Here is a 25,812-nt window from a genome sequence, read left to right as displayed (position 1 = left end):
GAATTAACGAAGTGATAACTAGGCATGTGTCGGGAAGATAAAAGAAAATTATTAACAAAATGAATATTTTATTAATGTCTACAGGTTTGAAAAATTTTCAACTCCTACAGCTTGCTCTCTAAGAGGAAAGAGATATAAAGTATGAGAAAAAAGGGTTTTAAGATTCGCAATAATTTCAAAGGCTATTTTGTCATTACAACGCTTATCTAATGCAGTTGCAGACCAGATATAGAGTTTGCGGTTCACATAACACAGTAAATTGTTAAAAAATCGCCTTTTTAGAATATTTATAGATCATAAGTTTATTACAGCTAGTGAGAACCTCTCACACAGAATTAATTTCACTGCAAAATCAGTTGATGTATATAATTTGTGCTTCTCATCTCGGCCATAGAATATTAGTAAAAAGCTTTACTAATAGAGGGACGAACGCACGAACCGAGTAAAACTATATTAAGCACATAATTTTTTTATATTTTGTGAGAAAAAATTTAATGTACATATAATAATATGCATATAATTATTAACATTCTCTATGCAAAAATATAGTTATGATATTTATTTTTATTTGCATATACATATACTCAATCGTTGTGCTCATAGATCTTGGTATATGTATACATGTATTTAAATACTTGTAGATGAAAATTTACATTATTATGCTAGACATGATTCTTATATATTTAAAACTATATGTAAGAAAAGAAAATAATAATTATTCAAAATATTATTTGAATAAAAAAAAAAAATTATATTATACAATACATATAGATATACATAATATACTAAATTTTTTTTTATATAAAAATACGTAAAGGTGCCTAGTACATTACACTTGTTTGTTTACAATTCTACACTCATTTTTCGTTATAAACTATTATGCATTAAAGGTATACCATTAATATTATAAGAAAACGGATAACAATAACCGAATAAGTGGTTTTAAAGATTTTATGTTATGAATATTTTTAGCATATAAATGTAAATACATATAAAAACATACATACATATATACATATACATATAATATTCATTGATTTTTATTTTTGTTTCATTTTACATTTGACTTTCTTCGATTTCATTCATAAAAATTAAAATATTTTGAAAAATAAGAAAATTTATTGCAATACCAATATTATTTATTATTTTGTTCAGTGAAGATTAATAAAAAATTTTCGGATTTAAAATGCCAAAAGAATTGTATGAAAGAAATAATTAAAGTACCTAGTAAAGGTGCCTAGTACATTACACTTGTTTTTTTATTAAAATTTTTATTAAAAATTAATTAAATAAATAGAAATCCAATATTATTAATTTTAAATTGTGAAAAATTTAAAAAAATTTTATTAAAAATATACTACTAAATTTACAATGCAGATGGCGGACAATAAGCACTATTATGATGCTGAAAAATTTTGAAATTATGCAGTATTATTTTTAACGAATTATTAAAATATTTTAATCGATCACATTTATATAAAATAAAAATATAATTGGGTAATATGTAAATTTCTATTTAATAAACCTATAAAATTGGTTTTAAATTGAGGTATAATAAATTTCATTTAATATAGAGGTATATAACAAGTTCAATTAGTGGTATAACAAGTTCAATTTTTATAAAAAACGAAATCGCGCAAAGTCGAATTTTAATATTATTTAAGATAAATAAAATTTTAATTTTAGTGTATCTATTTATTTTAAATTAAATGTGAATATTTTAATAAATTTAATATTTTTAAAAATAATATTAAGCAACTTAAATGTATAATATTAAAATTTTAATTTAAAAAATATTGAACGTGACTATTAGGAATAATTAAAAAATACATATTGGTTTTTAGGCCATAAACTAATAATGATTAATTTCTATTGTGAATAAAATTAATTTCTATTGTGAATAAATAAAAATATTATGTATGTACTATTATTTTGTTTGCTAAAATTTTTATTAAATGTCTTGTTTATAAAATTGCAAAAATTTGATATCATTACCCTTAGCTTTCTAAAAAAAAAATTGTATTTATATAAATATAAAGTCAAAAAACGTGAAAGTGGCGTATGGATCAAAATAGCACTCAGCCGACGATTTGTTATAAATAATATTTTGTTTTAAAAAATTCGTATTTGTATTGAATTTTCTAAAAAGCATTTATCAAAATGATATGTAGTGTATATTAATTCATAAATAGTAAATTGATTGTGATTTTTAAATAAAATAAATTCGATATTAAAATTTCCAAATTGCGAATTTTTTGTAAATATTTCATTTTCAAAAATTCTCGATATACTTAATAGAAAATACTTAATTAGTTTGTACATAAAAGTGAATTATGTTTCTTTTAAATTGTTGTAAAGATAAGGTAAATTTTTTTTAAGTATATACCCACATTATAACTCTTAGTAAGATTAACAGTAGATCACTAACACTAATTTAAAGTACGATTATTCAATACATTTTAAATTGGTAAATTTTACTAATTTTGATTAAATTTTTATTAACAAATTTAGTATTATGATATTTTAATAAAATTTTAATTCTGTTTTCTGGATAAAATATAGAAGCTACAGCTACAACTTTCTTAATCGGATTTTCGAAATAATAAATATAATTATAGATATATGAAAATTTTTTAAAAATTTAAAAAATTTGTGAACTTAAAATTTACTTGGTTCGGTGTATATTAGATAGTTGAGAATTACCCTTCTACTCTTTGTTATATAATCTTTAAATGTTAATAACACTGTAGGTTATGCATAAAATATTAAAGCCGAAAATTAATCAACCTTACTTTCTGTATATAACACTAAGTATTACAATTTTGTATTCACTTTATAACACAGTTACAAGAATATTGCCAATATTTGTATAATTTTTCTAAATTACTCTAATATTTTTATTAGAAAATATTAGAAATTTATAACAGCAAGTCCTCTTATATTTTGTAAACTATAATCGTATTTTATATTCAAAAATATTACAGTTTGTATAATAAAAATTGCAATGCTCTTAATATTTTACATATTTTGATGAAATCATTCAAATTTTCTTCATTATATTAAAATGGAAAATTTCAAAATTGACCAATTATTCATACAATTTTTTGCTCTATTTTCCTTATAATTCAATCAATATAAATTTCTATTTCAATTCAATAATGCGCTGCATCCATTTTTCATTTTTACAAAAAAAAATTTCCAAACAAATAAGTTTTTAACGATCAAAATAATAATAATATGGTCTATAGATTTTTATTAAGTGCTTTGCTATATTATTTTTTGAAATGGGTCATTCCACTCAATTTTTAAAATTTATTTTTATTTTTATAATTTTTCATACAAGTAGTTATACGTATATATCGCTATAGCATAGTACAGCGATATTCTTAATAATTTAACAAAATTTTAGATTTTTTTTTATTTGTTTCTAATTTAAAAATAATTTTTTTTCTTTCCTAAAATTTTATTTGTCCTAAGTGTCAACAAATTCACAAACTATTTCTACTAATTTTTTCTTCTTCCACTCTTTTTGTTTTAATACTTTGTAAAATAAGTATATTAGGCGAACTGAGATGATCTTGCCATTCATTATTTTCAGTATCATTAGTTCAAATTCAGTATATCACCTATAAAAATTGTTGACGCATATTTTCTATAAAATTTCTTTTCTTATGTGTTTTCAAGTAGAAAAATGAAAAATTAAATTTGGAATATATCCAATTTTTCCGCTAATCAAAATGATAAATGAAATGAGATTTCAATTGAATAAAATAAATAACAAAAGGAGCGGGAAAATGTTAATTGAATTTTATATCGTAATTTTTTTATGTGTACATATGATCACTTGAAATGAAAGTAAAGATCAATTATATCGGTTGAGGAAGTCTATTAATTACAAAAAATTTTTGTTTGATACCACTTGTTGATTGTTTTTTTCTATTTTGTTGTTCACTTTTTAAAGATTTTGTAATATTTTTGATTTGTTTGGTGTTTGAATATAAAAATATACAAGCTGATCAACAGTACTGCAAATTATTTAGTACAAAATTAATGTAAACAAAATAAAAATTCATTATTCAACAAAATAAATGTAAAATATTGTGATATAGTACAAACTCTCTGTACGAATTTCATGGTTTCATTCAAACTTAAATATGTCTGACTTCATACATACGTTAGGGTCTTAACAAACGCAAGTTGAATTAGTTCATATAACAAAACTGGAGTGAATGGAAAAGAAAATTAAAATTCATTTCAATATAATACTCAATTTCCCCAAGTTTTCAATAATACATATGTACATGTTGCATTCAACATATTGTTATGATCATGTTGCATCATTCATGTTTGTTTTAACTTCGTATTTAATTTGAACAAATTTATTAAGATGTTGTATATTAAGTACGAGTAAAGTGTTGTAATTTAAATTTATTGTTATTTTTGTTATTTTCTTTATTTGTATAATTTATAACGATATTACCCACACATATAGAAATTACCCACATATTGGTGGGTAATTACCCACATGACGTGTAACTGTGTTCAAAACGGTTAATTATTCCTGCAATAAATAATTACCGGTATGGTGGGTAGTTACCTGTAAGTATGCATTAATTGCAAGCAATTTTATATTCAAAACTTCAACTTCATTTGATAAGTACTTGCTTTCAAAAACTCTTAATGAAAACAATATTAGGAATTAATCGGTTTTGAACTCGTTGATTGTTTTAATTTTGATTTTACTCGTAATATACATAATTACAAAAATTTACTTGATTGAGTAATCACTAAAGTTTCAAAATTAATCTATCGTAACTGAAAACAGCACTATACAATAATTGCATTGGAATATTAAGTAATAAAAATTCAAGAATATAACTTAATAGCATCCTTTAAAAATTTTCTAGTTCTATCATAATCTTAAACTCGTTTTCTAAGTAAATTTTGTATTGCACAAAAGAAATAATTACGTTTTAATGATTACATTTAAGGAGTCAAAACTGAATATATTTTTGTAACTTTGTACAAGTACAGAAATAATAAAAACCTCAATTTTTCTCTAATGGTGTTCATTCATGTTAATTTTTTTTTTTTAATTTTGAAATAATGAAATATTGTAGTTCAAAGGATTTTAGCTGTTTTATACTTTATTTTACATTTTTTTTTTCTCTATTTTTCTTTTTGTCATCAAAGTAGAAAATTTTATTTTATTTTTTGGCAAACAAAAATGATAAATGAAGAGCTTCATAATCTTTTATAAAATATTTTTTTTTAGCTTTTGATTCATTTAAAATTATAGGTATGTACATATATTGTATTGTGTGTATAACATTAAATTATATATTAAAAATATAATACAAAAGTAAATGTACTCGTATATGTATATGTGATTGTAGGAGAATAGGGTAAAAGAGTAAAAATTAAAGGAATATTCTAGTTAAACATAATTGTATACATACATACAAAAATATTTATAGGGTAGATTACCGGGTGACATTTTTAGAGAGAAAGGAATTTTTTTTGCCGTGTATGTAGGTATCTGATTTGGCTTAGACTTCGCATTTTAAATGACAATGCCTTACGATCAAAATGAATCTGTAGTGTTGTCCCCTGTCTGAATGTTATACTTCGTCTTCCAGCGGAACATCCGTCTAAGAGCTAACATTTCCTGGAATTTATGGTATCTAAAAGATAGTATATCCGAAGCCACAAGTGTGTAATTCCCCATAGTTTTCCGTCTTTTATGATCTTAAAAAAACCTTATTAAGCTATTAGGCGTATGGAAATGTTTCCTATTTGCACACAAAACTTGTTTAATTGTAGGTAAAATTGTTACTATTATTAACAGGTGCATTGGGTATTCCAGACAATTCTTTTACTTTATAAATAGCTTTTTTGAACTGGACGCATCCACGCCAGTTATCATTCTTTTTAATATAAGAATAATTATCACATTTTGAATAATATTTTTTATAAACAATATTGTTATACGGTGTACATACGTATAAAATCTAGTTCTCCTCAACACGTTAATACATTGAAAAATCGCAATATCGACATAAAAATTCATCATCATTTATTTTACATTAAAAATACATAAATAGTCAACATTTACTGTTATACGTATATAGAAGAAGAGCGAAAAAAAAAATATTATAACTATATCCTTTCTCTGTATATTCTCTGTATACCTGATCCTTTGTGATTATAATATAAACTTCTCATATTATTTTATTTTATTTTTCTTTATGAAAAGTGGCAACATAATATTTATAATGCACTAGGTGTATAGGTGATGATGCTAAAACAATGCTAAAAATTATAAGAAGAACAAGAAAATCAAAATAGAAAAAGAACCAACCAACAAGCAACCAACGAAAACTGTTTATTCGACATGTTGTTGATAAAAAAGAGTAAATTATGTTTATATAAAGTGAAGGTCCTAGTTTAAAAAAAAAAACATATAATATCCTAGATAAATATGTTTGTACACGATAAAAGGAATAAAAATGCAGGATTTTTAATTTTTGATAACTTATTTTGTAACCTAGTTGTATCTCAGCTTATTTTTTTGGTATATATAATAAAATTGTATACACATAATACTATATATATATATATATATTATATAAGTACAATGGATATATAAAATATTTTTAATTCAGAAATAATAATGATGGTAAAATTTTATCGTTAAAATGTATATACATATGTTTGTTTATAGAAGATAATGAGTCATTAAAAGTACCTTAATTTAATGCGTTTTATATTGAAGTTTGTCATTCTGATGAGATTTTCTTGTTTCAAGTTATATTTATTTATTTACCCTTGTAACCCAAATTATTTGATAGTATATATCGTAAGTATATCGTAGCTCATATTGTTTTTTGAACATTTTGAGTGAAAATTGAAATTATTGTTCACAGATTATATGGAATACAATCGTTAATTTTGTTCATTATTAGGCACTAATCGAGTCATCTTGAAAAGTTCAAGTTGTTTTTTCACGCTTTTTGGAATAAAAAATTTATATATATAGGTTTTATTGAGATCTCTTGATTTTGTTCAGAGGCTTTCTTATTGATTTTATTGGAAATTAACCATTTTAGACGCTGAGTCTAAAAAAAAATCTTCAAGAAAATTTCATATTACACCGTATGAGAATACACCGTATTACACCATAAGAAAATCTCATCAGAAATTAACGCTATTGTCAATTATTTGCAGGTGTTTACTATATATATAAGGCTGTAATTTATTCAGACAAAGAATTTGATTCACAAAGCTGACTTTCAATGATTTGTTTCCTTATTCTCGGGAGAAGATAGCTTTCATTCTGTGGTGAATTTTAAATGAAAATTAGTTATATACTTATTTTATCAGTAAAAATATGAATTAAATGTTAAGTGCAGAACTAGAATTCAAACAATGGTTTTTCTCAGTAAAAAAAAATCTGGTTCACAATTAAAATTTCCTCGAATATTGCTCGAATTTTAGTTCGAATATTTGTTATTGAAATAAATTTCTAGAAAATGGAAAATCGCTATTTAATTATGCACAATTTTGTTTATTACTTCTATAATGAAATTGAAAAGATTTTCCATTTTCAACAGAAATCTTTTAAAATTTAATTATTTTCCCGTTTCTTTAAACCCATAATTTTATATTATAATAGAAAGAGAATATGTTTCAATTGAAAATAAAACCATACTAAATTGCCATTTCATTTTAAATTGAATATTAAATTTTAATTATTTTGTGTGTATATATGTGTGTGTAATATGTTATACTCATATAAGTGTTCTAAATGCATTTTTATATTAAAGTGTAAAATAATTTTTGACACAAAAAATGCAATTTTAAGAATAGAACACTTTATTTTACTTACACTTCCTTATTCAAAAATATGGGGAAAAATCAACAAAAGGTAAAAAATCAGAAGATCCTGTGCATTTGTACAGGTATATATATGTGTATAATTTTGCAATACTTCATTTTCATTCCCATTAATTTAAACATTTTAAAAATTCAATTCATATAAAGTGAAATTAAAATGAATATATAGAAGGGATACAAAACTGAAGTAATAAAAAGGGTAATAAATTTTACAAAATAAATGAGATCCCAATTTAAAATTACATAATATAGAGACAAGAGTTACCATAATTAAAATTTCAAAAAATTCAAATATAAAAGTATATGAAGGAAATATTATTAAGGTAAACGTACAGGAAATTGGTTACAGAATATACGAAAATTTTTTTAAAATTGAAGAAATTTCCGCGCACATGTTTAAAATTTAAAAGAAAATTTTTGGCTTAAAGAAAATGAAAATATTTAAATATTTTTGGTTGAATATTTTTACTTTAAAATTTTTACAAATTTTATTTAAGAGGATAGCGAAAAATTTAAACCACATATGTAATATTTTAAGGTCTGTTTAAGATGTGTTTGCTAAGTGCATAATAAAAATTAATCTAGTATGTATTTAAAAATAAAGTGTAATTCATAGCTGTGTTAAAAATTTAAAAAAATTAAATCTAAATTTTTATATAATTTTCATGAGAATTCTAATGAGAAAGGAATAATTTCTTGAAACTAATCTCTAATATCAAAAATTTATTCAATAAGAATTTACTTCTACTACCTTTTAATATTCCCTAATCTCTCAACTACCACAATATACTTGATAATATGAAAAATTTGAGGTTCTTGGTACGCCTCTGTATTATAAAGGAATTTTATATATTTACACATCAGCTGTCGCCATTCACCATTTATCCGTTCAACTAAAAAATAATCTACATTTTAATATTTACCAGCTTATGAAATTAATTTAAAAACGCTCAAATTTTGTAAAATTTTACTAATTTATCACCTATTACTACCCTTTTTTAACTTTTTCAACTTAAATGAAAATTTGAATTTGACTTTCCCTTGAAAATAAATCTTGAAATTCTGGAACAAATTCGACCATTGGCAACCTGAAATCATAACAAGTTTTGAATTGAAAAAAATACAATGCATTTTTTTTTTCAACCCCTTAATTTGTTTTGGACTGCCTTTTCTTTGTTTTTTTTTTTTCCTTGAATACTAATTTTCACTTTGTAATTATTGTTTTTTTCCTCTGCTTTCCATTGCAAGTCAATTACTAAACTTTTTTAACATAATTGACGCACCCCAAAAACCAGTTTAAATATTTTGTTTTTTCTTGTTTTTTTTTTGCAATTCGCAATATTAATAATTAAACAAGAAATATGCATATAAATATAATTTAAATTCTAAGTGTATATTGTATATGTATTTCCTATTTGAAATTTCAGCTATTCATGGTTTTTTTACTCCTTTACAATATTTTTTTGTAATAATCATCGAGATGGGAGAAAGAAGAAAGTTAAATATTGTATGTTAAGAGAGGGTGAGAGAGAAAATTGAATATACATATACACACTTTACTTGTATAATTATGCTTAATGCTGCTATACTATACGTTGTACACAAAAAATATGAGTTTTCTTCTTGTTTCTCATTTCTCACAATAGCATTTTTATTTTATACATAATATACAAAAGAGAGTAAATTGAAAAAAAAAAAAGAAAGTTAAGAAAGAACGAATAAAACGAAGTAAAAATGAGAAGAAAAAGATGGAGATGAAAAAAAAAAAATATACCTACTTCATATTTTTTTCACCGTGTGTTGAAAAAACAACAATATAAAGGAGCAAAAATTATTTCTTCTGCATAAATATAAAAGAAGTAGAAAGAGATAAGAACAAAACCAAAAATAAAAAAAAAAAAAATAAAATTGAAATAAACAATACGGCTATTCAGGAAGCAAATTACAATAATAAAAATAAGGGTGTAACAAAAAGGAAAAGAAATAAGAAATAAAAAATATTACACAAAAAAAAAAATTAATTGGGGCAGGATATGATGCTGCATTTGAAATTTACAATAAGGCGAATATAATAATTTAATGGAACGTTACAATTATTATTATGTATTTTAATTTTTTTTCTCGTTTATTTTTTTTCGCTTTCGAAGTTCCGAACACCAAGGTGATTTAATTTTTATTTTTTTATATATATTATAATATTCAATGCTAAGAATAGAGAGCATTTTTATTTTTGCAAATATTGACAATAAATTTTTTTTTCTTCCTTATATTTTGAGTATAGAACTGTGTAAATTATTCATATAAGAGTATTATAGGTAATTCATAATAGATATTATGTAGATATTTGTATAATAATAATAATATGTTGTCGTGTATTATTGTGCTTAAGGGTGGACAATAATAGTGAGAAAATTAAAGCATCTTTATGATAATTTTTGTTTTTTGTGTAATAACAAAAAAATATATAAAAAAAAGAGGTCAATAAACTGAATAAAATTGATATTTATAATTATTTTATAAGTATTTATGTCCTTTTTTATAAATAACGTAATATTTCTAGAAGATATTTGTATATTAATATATACGATGTATAGAGAAAAGAAGTACAAAAGAAAATTATTAAAGACAATAGCAATGTATAATATTGTTTTTTTAAATTATTCTTTTAAGAATTCCATAATTATTACGCTATTAGAAGTAGTAAAGATTCAGTTCCCGAGACATGACGTGCCCTAAAAGTTGATCAAACCGTAACTTAATTGATTCACCCGAAATATAGAGATCAAATTTACACAGACAAACTCTACTCTAAAAATAGTTTATTTAAGTTCTTTAGGATTTTTTTTTGGCTTGGCATTTTTAGATCTCTTGTTCTCTTTCATCATCCAAAGACTCGTTGTGTTTCATATTCTAAGAATGGTTATACGTTTTATATATTTCGAAATCATCAATTACCCTTTGTTCATCAATTTCCCATTGACCACTTTATCGAGCAATATTTTGCTCAAGATATACTTGGCCTTAGAAAAGATCTTCTTAAGGATTTGTTTGCTTGTTACGATGTTCACATACTGAGTTTTTTAGTACAAGAAAATTTAACCGTCTACTGACTGGAGGGCGGTATTTCGTCTTCAGACGCAGTGCTGACTGGTTCTTGTCAAGGCTGACGTTGATATTGATATTTTATTCTTATTCCGGCACTTACCAAGTTAAGGCACTTGTATAATCGACCTTGTATGGGCAGCGGAAGGAGCTCCTTATTGACTGGTTTTAACTCCAACCTTTCAGACGAAATGGAAGCTCAAACCAAATTGACTTAAGGTTGCACTAGTCACTCGTTGCCTTTAATCTAGTCACCATCGTTGTAACCAGAACTTGAGAGTAAGAGGGCGAAAATCACCAGACCTAGAAGGCTTTGAACTCATTCTTCCACTCACTAAAGGCGACCCCACCATGGAATTCTCTTAGTTGTACATTTACCTCACGATTTTATCAGCATGGTTGAACCTGCCAGATACTGTCGAATTTCTCTGCTCTCATCGCTCTCAAGATAATCGATCTTACTGAGCTCCTAATAATCGATCTTACTCAGCCACGGCAAAGTGGAGTTCCCCTGAGGAACTTTTAAAACGTACTAACGTTTTCTTATCCTTACGGTCGATTCTGCAATTTTAATCTAAGAAGAATATCTTAACACTGCTGGCAGAGTTGAATAATGCACCTCTCTTGAAATACTGTCGTATTTAACTTAACAAACTTAACAAATCACAGAACGCCTAATATATGAGATGAAACTAATTTCTTTCCTTAAATTTTTTAAAATTTCCATCAAAATTATTCAAAAAATATATTATATATTTTTATTAAAAATATATATATATGTATATATTTAATTTCTGAATCAAAAATCTTTATTTAAGGTAAAAACTCTTATATTTTATTTTTACATACATTTTAATTTACACAATAGTTGCTTTCAAGAATAAATCAACGAGCATAAAAATTAATTATTCAAATTATACAAATTATCCTTTTTTTCTCTTTCTATTTTATAATATAAGTATGTTATATAAAATAACCTTAACTATATGTAAGGTAACTTTAACAACATTTATAAAACAACAAAAGTAAAACGTTTATATCTTAATTCTATTTAATTTGTATGTTTCCTTTAAAACATATATACATACTAGGTACAATTATATACGATACATATAATTTAGCTTGCCTTAAGATATGTGTTTCATTTTATGTAGATATATACCAGAGTATAGAGGTAGAAAATGCAAAAAAAAATTTAAAAAATAAAAAGAAAAGAATTCAAAATTTTCTACTTATCCTATTACTTAAATTATAACATAAAACTAACAAGAATATTATGTTATACAACGACAAACTAATAATATAATAATAGTGTATATAGTAAGAGAAACCCGACGTACGACAATAACAATTAAACGAGGTAAAAAATAGTTGAGAATAAGAAAAGGATATGTTGAAGGAACCTATAATCGTATATATAATATCTATATGAAAATATCAGGTCATGATCAAACTACTTAACATTATAAAGGCTTTTTTCTCTTTCATTAAAATTTTCTTTCTCTTTTCATTAAATCTTATATGCCAGTAGATATTTAAAATGAATTACGAAAAAACAAAAATAAAAATAAAAATTATGCAATGCCTTTAGTTTTTATCTTAAATATTGACTTAGTTTACTAAGGCAAAGAAATAGAATGAAAAGTTTTAGGTGGAAAACGAAGGAATGAAAAAAAAAACTGTACCTCTTCTACACTTATTACGTAATGTAAATTTTTTACATTAGACGTTTCTCAAGCAATATTGATAAAGTTAAAAAGAAAATTTTTAATTACAACAATAAAGAATTTAAATCTCTTTTAAATTAGATATTAATTGCTAAGTTCACCTCACTTGATGTGAGATTTAGTATGGATGCAAGAATTTACATTATGTATATTGCGAATTGAAAATTGGTAATAAGAACGAAATTTTCCAAGTGCCAAGTATTTTAACAAAACACTTCCTGAATTCCGTTTTGGCTCTCAAGGAAGCGTCTGAGTAGCTCTTCTAGGCAAGTGTCCTGGAGGAATTCCTCTTTTGGTAAAGATTCGCAGAAAAAAATCCCCTTTACAATAGATTAATGGTTTGCCGTTGTTAAGAAAGTGCATTGTGGTCTTATAACTTCTACTTAGCTTAATACATACATCAAACCCTTAGCCAAATTTAGAAAACTCTTCCTTTACTTTATTTAAAAATATTGATCAGCATACATTACATCCTAAAATATTTTGCTGCTAGTATAATTAGAAGTGCATATTATTTAATATACATATGTACACATATGTATATGTATTCTGAACATTACGACAACTTCAAATTGGATTATATACGTACTTAATTCCTGAGTTATACTTAAGAAATCTTGAATTGAAATCTTAAAATTTAAATATTCTTATGTTGAGTAAATTATTAAATTTTTTAATAAGAAATTTAAATTTTATTTATTCATTTTTTATAATGTTATACACATACTCTTATTTTATGTAAATCAATTCTATTTCAAAAAATTTCATCTGCCAACATTATTATTATAGCCTCCTATTCACTTAAATATATATTACATGTACATATTTGTGTATATGTCTTGCTTTTGCAAGTTTTATTTCTTATAACATTTATGTAATTTGTTTTTATTTGCTATGAGTTTTATGGATTTTATATTATAAAATTTATAGCAAATGAACTCTTATATAACATTTTAAATTTTTCTATTTTAAATTCATTTAATTTATATATAGTTTTTATATTCTAAAATTATTAGACGTTTACTACGATATTTGCAGTATTGTAGAGAGTAAAACATTTTTAATGATTACATAAAGGGTAGCCTTCTATTAAGTATGCACATTATTCTATAGTATATGTTTGTGTAATGTTTTATGTACATTATTTTGCACACAAGCATATTTGTATGTATAACAGTTTAATTTTTTTGTTCAATAACATTTAAATATTACACAAGGTGGCCGCAATTAAGGTACTACTTCATAAATTTTTTTAGTATACCCCGTATTATAACTCCACAACTTATAGTTTATTATTCACCAAACCTTTGACTCATTTTAATTCGGGAATCATAATAAATTTACTCTAAGTACTAAGTTTTTTTTAATAATCTGACGTCAGGTTCATTCTTCGTACTTTACAATTACTTACAATTTTGTTCAGGAAACTTCATTCATCGAAATGACGCTCATTGGACTAGTTTACAGCTTTTACTTTACATTAAGGACATATTAATTTTGTAATTCAAAGCAGGATTTCATAGGCTATATGTTAAAATCTTTTTGTTGTAATTATTTTACTAGATGTAAACAATAATATGAAAGAATTTTTTTCGCTATTCAACGGTCGCCTCCCATATCACTTTTCAAAATTATTAACAGCTGGAGTCCTATTTCGGGAGTACCAGAACCCCATTAGTTTGGTTCTGTAGTAGACACTCAGTACAACATGGAATATGTGTATTTGCGAATATAAGCAGCATTTAGTATTATATATATATAATAAATAACTATCGTATTATAAATAAAATTATAAGTACATATATAATTTTAGTATAGTACTATCAGTACTATACAATAAGTACCATAAAATTATTTATGGGTATGAATTCTATTAAAATAAACAAGAGTAGAAATATTATTTTTGGCGACAGTATGTGTATTGCAATAAAAATATACGAAATATTTAAAATAATTGCAAAAAATATTATGCATTTGTCTTGTTTTCGAATTTCTTGTATAATATTATATAATAGAAAAGCCAAATGTTACCTGGGGAATTGATTTCAATAATATAAAAAAAAGTTTCAAACTAAACGAGAATAAAATATTTGAGAACTGAAAATGATCGTCCATTTATATTGGTTGTTGACGTTCGGGCTTAAGGAAAAGTACTTACATATATGACTATTTTTGTTTTCAGAAACAAATTGTTCGAAAAACTTTTAAGAAGAATTTTTAAGAAAAGTAAGTCAATGAAATTTAGTTAATATAATTAAGAAAATGAGAAGGCTGATAAGTTTTCAAGGTTGTAGGCGGTGGCTGACATAAGGAAAATGGATCGTTCGCTGTTTTCGTGATTGGAAGGGTTTAGTAGCATTATTGACGAGGAACAAGTTAGAGTGAAAAGGATTATGTGGAAAAGGAGCAAATATCTAAGACCGCTCCAGTTTGAGATTTGGGTGATCTGTCGGGAGAATGCGTTCGGGATACGTATACGGTTAGTTTAAAGGGGGGTAATTTGTTGTATAGAATTCACGATGGCACCACGCCCTTTCTACTACCACTGCTACTATTAAGTCAATGTAATTTACCGAAATGCTGATCTATGCTAGTAATTTAAATTAAAATATAATATAGTTAAATTATTTTATAACTGCATAATAATGTTGACTTTTGATTTTGACGAATTACTTGTGGTTCATGTCACGAGTATTTTATACAATCATAATTATTATTTCCAATTCCATTTTTCTAAAATCAGAAATTACTTTCAAATTATACCCTAGGTGACCTCAGAAAATTTTTTACAATCTGCTCATGAATTCATTTTATTTATGCATTCAAGAAGACTAAAAAATAATAAAAAACGAAAATTAAAAAAAAAACTTGAAATATTAAATAATATAGGGAAAAACACAGATATGTAGAGCCCTTCCCCTCTAAAATATTAAATAAAAGGGTACATAAATGTTGTCATTTATTATTATTATTATATTTTTTTTATTTTTTTTTTTTTTTGTATATAATCTGTAGTGACATTTACTTTAATTGCATATTCTCATATGAACATAAATTAAAAATCTGAAAATTGCAGACAATTCACATACATACATATACATACATATTATGTGCATACCATGTTATGATAATCGGTTGAATTTATTCAATGAAGTGGGAAGGATATAATATCCACATGCATATGTGCGATGATATGGAGGACTCATGATTATGATTAAAATTTATTATAAATTTTAAGTATGTACTACACAATTTTATGTTAATCTATATATAAAATATATGTACGTCTACAAGTGCATGAGTATGTGAATATTTTAAAATTATATTTATATAGACGGTGTAGAATGCATGTAACATGTAATTACTTTGCAATTGGTTGTTTCCACTGTAGAAACAACTTTGAAGGAAAAAATTTTTTTATAAAATAAAATAAGAACAAATAGAAAATTGATTTTTGAAGTAACATAAGTTAAGAGATGAAGAATATCTTCCAGAATCAACGGGAAAAATATAAAAATTAAAGAATAGAAAAAAAAATAATAATAGATTTTTTATTTATACATGGAAAATTATGAAAAATATACTTAAAGAATACAAGAAGATGGCTATTATGATTATTATTAAAAATTATTACCCTGTAAATAATTTTTTACTTTTAATTAGATACAAAAATTTTGTTGATTATCCAGATCCATTTTCTTCAAGTTTTAATTTCAGGTTATAAAATATTCTTAATCAAAATAATTTTCTACTAAAAGTGTTCAGTGTTTATTCGTAATCACAATTTCAATAATAAATATGTAAGATATAGCAACAGTATTACATAAGTCTCAAACTTTTTATAATAAATTTGATGTGATTTTAAAAATTTTAGAATTTACATGTTTAATAAACATACCCTAACTGGATTTACCGCAAATTTCATTAACATTTTTTCTATAGAATCGTCCCTTTAATCATATGAAATGTCGCAACTTTTTAAATTTACCGAGCAATACCGTCGGCCCTCGTAGACCTTTGTAATTCCAATTTTAATACCTAGCGGGTAAAAACTGTGCAAAAAAAATCAACTTTAATTATAGCTTAAATTTCTCCTTTTTTAAGGTGAGCTTAACTTGTACAGTTAATGTCCCCTATTTTGAATCTGAAATTTTCAGAGAAATAGCTCCTGTAGTTGGTTAGTGTTATGAAAGAAAAAATACATATCAACAAGACTGAGCAGACCGGGTTCGCTTAAGGTCAAATTGTGTTAGTCTTGCATTGTAGCGTTATTGTTCTCTATAGAATTCTATACAATGATTTGTCCGAAGAAATTTGCTTTTGAACTGTTATGAATTTATTGTATCTCTCATACATTGAATAAAATTTAATTACAGTCAGATTATCGAAAAGTTTCCGTTACGTAAAACAATCGCAAAAATTTTGTTCTCTTAATAGGTAAATAGAACGGGGAAAAGTTCTTCAGAAAGAAAAAGAGTTTAGTTTCTACCACGTCTAATTTTGGTTGTATTCTCTTTAAATCTAAGTCGCATAATCAATTAATTTTATGAATTTTTTAATCTTCTAATTTTTTACTAAATTTTCTAAATAACTTTAGCTAAAATCTGAATGTTAAGCCAAAGCATCCTATATGAAGTAATAATACAATATGAAATAAATAAATATAAATTAATAATAATTTAATTATTTTTCTATTTTAATTACAGAGAGGCAGTAGACATTACGGTCACAGACATAACCAAAGGTCTCAGTCTCTAAACCGCGGTCAAGCACTTTCTCAAGCAGACGTTAGCGGTATGTGGTGACAGCGGGGAGCCTCAGGTAATATCTTTTTTTATTCTTGTTTTTTTGTTTTGTAAAATATTGTTAAATTAAAATGTGTGTAAATTAGTTTAAGTTTTGCTTTGACTGCTAGGAGATACAAGTCATTACAGCGGTACTTTATCCCTATTAGGAGAGGGGAATGTATATAAACGAGCTCAAGTTCTCTATGTATCTCTAGCTCTTTTCTTGAGGCCGAGCTAGTATATTATATAAACATGGCTGCGGTTGTAAAAAAAGGAGAGATATTAACTTGTCCATATTTCTCTTCGAAAATTTAAAACATAGAATAGATTTTTACATTAAAATCATTCAGTCATTGAATGGAATCGTAAAGTCAAAAATTTTCTATTTAAGCGTAATTGATTAATTTTATGAATTAGTAAGCATCTTATCTTATTCGAGCCATTTTTGCTAAAATTATTTTGCGTTAAAGCATTTTATTAATTGTAATTATAATTCAACGATTCCCATATAATACTAAAATTTAGGGTACTAGTGAAATGAAATGAGATTTTTCCTAGAAATGCAAAATGAAATTATTACAACTTTAAAACTAATTTATCCATTACCTTTTAAATAACCTCCGGTAGTATTTTTAATTTATATTTAAAATATGAATATATTTTAATATTATTTAAATAATAGGAGGTCAGGCTGGATGTGCTAGCTGCGCCATGGGAAATAAATTGAGTTGTTCATGTGCGCCGCTTATGCGCAAAGCTTACCGATACGAGGATTCTCCATGGCAGACTTCTCGTCGACGGGACGGCCATCTCCTGAGGTAATTTATTAAATTTTTTTTTTTTTTTAATTTTTTTTATTTTTTTTTTATTTTATTTTGTTTATAATATTATGTATGTATATATGTATGTTTATTATTAAAAAATAATTTTGATTGAATAAAAAAATATAAATTATTTGACATTTGAGTTAAAAATGAAATGAAATTAAAAAATAAATGCTAGCTAGATAATTTAAATAGATTTTGAATAAAACTTTATGCTAAAAGTTCAAAAAAAAAAAAAAAATGGAATTGATTGCTATTTAATAATAAAAAAAAATTACAAAAATTTTAAGCTAAAATAAAAAAGGAATGCAAATCTCTTTAGAAAAAAAAAAAAAATGGAAATAAATTTTGAATTTATTGCTTCGTTTTTATTATTTTATTTTTTTATTAAGGATATCAAAAAAGCAAACCCGCTTTGTAGATGAATTTTTCATGGTTCAATAAGCGCTTAACATATTATTTGCTTTTCTTCTTCAATAATAATAGTCTTTGTTGCCTAAAAAAATTTTTTTATAAAAATCAATTTTTAAAAATCATTCACAGTCTCGTAGTTTTCATAAGAAAATAAAATTTGTTTAGATCAAAAATTGCATCGCTTGTTCACATCAAAATAATAATAATGTTATTGGTTCTTTGAGAAAAATTTTTTGGTTTAATAAAAAATTCAATTTTGCTAAAAGATAATTTGAAATTATAATTGAACACATATTTTGAATTCGTGAATTGCGGGTCTGCATCACTAAAAAATGTCTAACAATATTTTTTATAATATGGAATAATAAAAATAATTATGAAGGATAACTAATAGAATTTTAATGAACAAAAAAGCAAAAATCTCATATGCTTACAGTTTTTCAAAAATTCCATCGGAATATTTAACACTCAGCCAGTGTTCCATAATAAAGAACGAATAGCTTTTACTATTTTGATGCATTATCGTAAAAATTATGTTTTTCACTTAAAATTTATTCTGTTGTGTTGAATAAAATTGCTTCAATTTTTTTAATTAAGATATCTCATCTTCCCTGGAGCCCTCATCTCATACTTAAGTTTTAATATTTTATTTTGACCGTAAAGTTTATGGTTTGGAAGAAAATTTGTTTTTGAAAAGAACAGAAAAAGCCTGAGGTTAGTGTTATTGTGTATAAATAATTCTACAACTATTCCTACAAATTCTACAACATTTTACCAGTTCCGATAATATTAGAATATTTTTCAGTATTTTGTAAATTGATCACATATCGAAAATTAATATTTAAAGCTGTAAACCTTAAACATAAAAATTCTGTAATAAAATAAAGCATTTTTTTAATCTGGCAGCTCTGAATAACATAAGTTACATTAAAGAACCTTTCCAAATGAGTTAAGTTACATAAAATTTTGTATGGCTATCATTCATTTAATAATTCCAAAGTCATTACAATTATAACATTCAAACTCATATTATGAGTTTGAATGTTATAATTCTATCAAATTCTATCATTGAGCTCAATCAGAGAAAGATCATAGAACATGGAAAACTAATAAAAACAGGGAGATTTTTGTATTCAAATTTAAATACAGAAATTTTTCAAAAATAAAAAAAAAATTAATAATTTTCTTTTTTTACTGCAACTGCAAAAATACTGCAAAAATAAAAATGTATACACATGCCAAAAAGATCTGCAGTTAATTAAAAGAGTAGATTTGAAAATGAAAAACACAAAAAAAAAAGAAAAGAAAAACGCAAATTTCCCAACTTCATTTTTATTTTCATAAAAAAGAGAAGGGGAAAAAAAGGACTCACTTTTTTGGCATTTCCTATTCTTTTTTATTCCGTTTTGCCTCACTTTTTTTTCAATTTATTTTTTTTTCTTTTTACTTCGGATTTGACCTGGTTTGCATTCCTTTATTTAAAAAATTTTTATGTGTTTTTCTTTTTTTTGTTTTCATTCTTTTGCACGAAATGAGTAAAAAACAAAAAAAAATTTAAATAAATAAAAATAAATGAAAAAAAAAAATATTTTTTTTTTTTAACAAATAAATGATAAAAAAAAATTTGTATATATATATATATATATAGAGAAATGTACGTATTGCGTAAACAAAAATAAGAAAACAAAAAATTAAAATCAGGATATCCGAATTCGATTTATTTTGCATTTCCCACATTGCATGCGTATTAGTTTTTCTTATTACAAATATTTTTCTTTTAATTCTTTAAAAAAAAAGAAAAGCAAAGAAAAATATTAAAGCATTAACATTTTATATACAAAGAATTTAAAAATAATTTTTTTTTTGTACATTTTTAATAAAGCAACAAAACAATATTGCAAACATTTTTTTGCTGTTTCACATGTTCTTATTGTTATTCCAATACAAAAATCTTAAACTAAGAGTGATTTTATTCAAAATTTTAATTAATTGTAGAAATGAAAGCAAGTTTAATATTATTATTTTTGTCTTTTTGAAATGGTATCTGCAAAACTTTCAGAATGTCTTTATAAAATAGTAGTATTACCCACAGGATGTAAAAATTTACACCAATTGACAAATTTCCAGCAAAAAATTGTTTGAGTAGGGGGTAGAAGAGCAAATATGATTGTTTTAGAGCTACAGCTTACTGATATAAATCTGTCCCTGATTAATTTTGGAATCGCGCAACATAGAGTATCAACTTGTTTAAAGATAATAAATTAATAGAGCAATTAAGTATATCTGACTTTTAGTTTTTGAAAATAAGATATCCAAAAATGAGAATTTTGAATTTTTTCTTGAAATATTTAACAAAAAAAACGCAAAATTTCTCGTAAATTTTTTTTCACATTCAATTAGAGCTGAAAGTTCTTCACACAATATTTTCTTCAGTCTGCTATAGTATCAAGAAACAACTTCTTGTTTTCGACCACCTTATAGTTCATAATTTGTACATAATAATATAATGGCAACTTTTTCGAAATTCGAGCAGTTAATGCAAGTGTTAGGCTGTTACAGTAATTCTTTCTAATAAGTGCTATACTGCGTTCTTTATAAAACTTATATAATATTATGGGTAGCAATTTCTGAAAGATTGGATAAACGGAGCAAATTCTTATTTTAACTTTCATGTATATTTTATTTCACTGTAATTTTAAAAAATTTTGAATTATATCACTCTACATTTATACACTTAACACTATAAATACAATTTCTATTTCTATTCTATATAAAAATTTATATAATTGGATGTTTGTAAATATTTTTTAATTTTTTAATTTTTTTTTTATTTTTATTTATTTTTATTGTACTTAAATGAAAATTGAGCATAAATTATATGCAAATAATTGATTGATAAATGTTTATAAATGTGCGCTTAGAATAATTTTTTAATAAGATCATTTTATTATAAAAATTTTGGAAAAAAATAAGCTTTATAAAACAAAGCTATAAAGAGGATGTATTATATGAATTTTGATTAAAATACTGAATAGAATAACGCGATTTTCGTATATTCTAAATACAATCATTTTAAATTCTTTGATAAACAATATTTTTCTACATTAACAAAATTTTTCGAAATTCTTTTTTCTAACAATATCAATTGAATTCTGTACTATTATCAATTATTTTCACTCTAGTTAAGAATTAATATGCATTAAAATTTATGTGAATTTAAAAAACAAAAATGTTTTCATGCAAGTAAGCATATTTTTGTATAATAATATTGTTCTTATACTCAAATTTGGTAACAGTAATAGTTTAATATTGCTGCTTAAAAATAAAGAAATTAACAAATAAAATAGCAACAATAGTGACAAAATTCTATTCGAGAGATAATAATGAAATTAATACAACAGTAAAAGTAAAATGATCTTATCAAAATTTTGCTCTCATATATTTTTCAAAATACTATCGAGACAATTTCTATACTAATGTAATATTAAAATTTAATGAGAGTAGAGTAAGTGATTAAACTCTTACATTTACTTTCTTTAATTTTTAATTTACTCTTAATTTAAAATACTGTATGACGTTCAATAAATTTAGTAACAAAATTGAAATACAAATTTTATTGAGATTTTTAATAATAATATTTTTATCTTGGTAACATTGTCAGTATTTTATATTATCACGATAGTTTTTGAAGAATATTCAAAAGTTTCTTTTATTATTTTAATTGTCAAAATTTTTCACTAAATAAAAATTTAACAAAAACTATTTTTCGTTTTTTTTGTGAAATTATTTTTAACTAAACAAAACTTTTCTTTTGTTTTTTTTTTCTATTATGGTTTTTTTCCACATATACGTATATCTAACACCACTAACTTCCAAAAAAAACCACCACCATAAATAATATGAAAATAATCAAAATTTGTTATACAAACCTTAAAATTGAACCAAAATGCACAACCAAAAATTCTTAACCACTTCAAAACCGTATATAATAAATATAACAATTATATAAAAATATTTAATTTTCATGAATATTTGTATGTAAAACAATAATAATTTTATAAAATAATCATTATTAAATTAATTAAACAATATTTTTATAAAACATTCTTGTAAAATTAACCTACTACTATCAAAAAAATTCTCTTATTATAAATCCATAACCTTAAATTATCCAAAATAATCAAAATTATTCTTCTAAATTTTTCCAATATTAAAAAAAAAAATTCGAAAAAAATATCAATTAAAAATTAAACAAAAAAATTTTCAAAATTCAAAAAAAATCGTTTGTAACTCAAACGCTAAATAAAATTGTTTTAAAAAAAAAAACATTTAAAAAAACTTAACTGTTATACATATAATATTTATTTTTATATAATGTGTGTGTGTATAACATATATAATATAAATTGTAAATGATTTAAAATGTGGGCATATAAAACAATCCAGTTCATTCAGGTTGTGGGCTGAGGTATTCCATGTATCTGCAAGCGGTGCTGGTACCGTTAAATGGCAACAAGTATCTGAAGATTTGGTTCCTGTTAATATTACCTGTATACAAGATTCACCGGAATGTGTATTTCATATAACAGCATATAATAGTCAGGTTGATAAAATACTTGATGTTCGACTTGTCCAACCCGGTAAGTAATATTTGAATATTTGAATATTATAATTGCTTTGAATAAAATCTAATTGCATAATAAAATGCGACATTTTTTAGTATTTTAAATGCTATAAATTTTTTTTGTATAATAGTTTTATACATACCTATACACATATATAGATATAATATATATACATACCTATACACATATATAGATATAATATATATACATATATGCATTATATACACATATATGAAACTGTTATACAGTTTCTGTATGTATATGTAACTGTTTCATATATACAATTATATACATATTTTAAACTGTTATACAAAAAACAATATGGAAAATGGTCAGATCAAAATTAATATATAAGAGTTTGATATTTTTTCTGAGTGTACTGCAACCACATTTTAGAGTAGAAGAAAGTATAATTGATTTATTACTCGTAATATTATATGGAACGTTAATTTTAATATATTTAAATATATTGCAGTAAAAACTTTATTAGGATTTTATACGATAATATGCAACAAATGCGATAATAATAGAAGAACGGATCAGAGAAATATTTATTGAGAACAAATTATTTTTCGTAATTTTAAAGCTTTTATTCATGATTTATGTTTTTTGGACAAATTAAAGTTTTTGTATGGTAACATAAGTAAATTATGTTTGTTTTATGACAATAAGTGTTTAATCAAACATTATGTTCGCTATCAAACATTAACGAACATCATATTATGTGAAAAGAGATTTTAGAATTTTAAATTCAATATAACGTTGAAAAATCAATAGATAATTTCTTTTCAGAAAATTTTATTAGATACAATTAAATAATATTGAAAAATTACTCAAAAAGAAAAAAAAAATGATAAAAATACTAAAAAATGTTCGAAACAGTTCCCATTTCAATGCAATAATAACTAAATTTTTTCTATAATATTGTTTATCGTAAATTTTTATTTAAATTAAATTTAAAAAAATTAATATTTTAATATTTTTATTTAATTTATATATTTTTTTAATTAAAATTAAAATAAAAAAGGTACACGTATTGGACAAGCTTCGGAATGTTTTGTATATTGGAAAGATCCAATGACAAATGATACATGGGGATTAAATTTTACATCCCCAATTGATGCAAAACAATTTAGAGAATGTTGTGTAAGTATTAAATTGTACAAATTTTTTTTTTTATTTAAATAATTAATAATAATCCATAGAATTGAACAAAAAGAAAATAATAATAATAATATATATGAAATATATACCTATATATAATTTGCTCTAGGTTTTAAAAACAAAACAAAAAATTTTTTTATAAAATATAAATTTTCTTTCCGTTATTTCTGTTTTACTATCATTACATTTGTAATTTTTTTTTGTTTAAAAAAAAAATTGAATTTTTTTTTTCTAAAGTAAACTTTGCTTTAATAAATATTATTATTTCGCTTTTCATTTAAAATTAAAAAAACTACATTAAAATTTTTATTTTCTAAATTTTGTTTTATATTTTATAATTATTGTATTTCTTTTGTTATAATATTATGAACCTAGAGCATAAGAACTCTCTATAACATGAGCATAATTTAGTAATTTTTTTAATTTTTTAAAAAAGTATAGGATGATTTAGGTTCTTTTTTTTAATTTAGTTTAGTATGAGAAAAGCAAAATATTTTGTAATTCGAATGTAATTATAATACATTCGACAATAAAATAAAAGAAACTTAACAGATCCTGTTATTTGTAAGAAAAATTAGAATTATTAATTTTGTTATTATCTAAAATGTAATCTCTTTTCGGCTCAATTCACACATTTTTACAACACCCTATTAATTTACCTAAAATTGTTTCTTGTCTCCCTAAGAAATTTTTGAATTTTCGATTCGAAATGATATGTTGCAAATAATAGAGGCGTCTTTCGATAAAGGCAAACTTAAAAATAATATTTAAAATATTATATGCATAGTGTACTAATATTATAAATACTTGAGTAAAATCCCACTTAAAAATCGTATTTTACTCTAATGCAGTCATTTGAAATAAATGTATAATTTTCTGAGCTACAAGGAAACACAAAAAAAAAACTTACGGTACAATAATAAATTATTGTGGCTGTCTCCTAATATCATGAATCCTCATGAGAAAGTTGTGTACCGTATTGTTATTTAAATACTCTAATTTTTTCAAATTTTAATATTAAATCTGATGAAAATTTATAAATATACTTATGACATACAATTCATAGTGATATATGGTTTTACTTATGACATACAATTCATAGTGATATATGGTTTTTTTTTTAAATTCTACAATTTTTGCATACTTTTAGGGATATATTGATTTCAGTGCGGTATTCAAAAATTTAGTAAATTTATTTGATTCCTGATGAGATCCTGTCCTGAGTTATTACATTATTTATTGTGGAAATATTTTGATTTTGTCAGAAATATACA

The 25,812-nt window shown here is 23.6% G+C and overlaps 1 protein-coding gene across 6 annotated transcripts in view; it reads left to right on the top strand.

Annotated features, from left to right (window-relative positions):
• LOC129612868 (protein still life, isoform SIF type 1) overlaps positions 1–25,812 on the top strand; it is a 73,586-nt gene that overhangs the window by 21,500 nt on the left and 26,274 nt on the right. For 3 of the 6 annotated variants that reach the window (XM_055526669.1, XM_055526668.1, XM_055526671.1), the window contains exons 1-4: positions 17,432–17,546; positions 18,195–18,330; positions 23,196–23,389; positions 24,402–24,520. In XM_055526669.1, the coding sequence (XP_055382644.1) occupies positions 18,224–18,330; positions 23,196–23,389; positions 24,402–24,520 (420 nt within the window). In that variant the 5' untranslated portion in view covers positions 17,432–17,546; positions 18,195–18,223. Of the gene's footprint in view, positions 1–17,431; positions 17,547–18,194; positions 18,331–23,195; positions 23,390–24,401; positions 24,521–25,812 lie in introns of those variants that run through there. The other 3 variants (XM_055526667.1, XM_055526672.1, XM_055526673.1) reach the window with 3 other exon arrangements.

Source organism: Condylostylus longicornis, unplaced genomic scaffold (genome assembly GCF_029603195.1).
Source record: "Condylostylus longicornis isolate FDR11 unplaced genomic scaffold, ASM2960319v2 ptg000077l, whole genome shotgun sequence".
Classification (NCBI taxonomy): domain Eukaryota; kingdom Metazoa; phylum Arthropoda; class Insecta; order Diptera; family Dolichopodidae; genus Condylostylus; species Condylostylus longicornis.
Note: the sequence above shows the minus strand (reverse complement) of the source record. Positions and strands in the feature narration are given on the sequence as shown.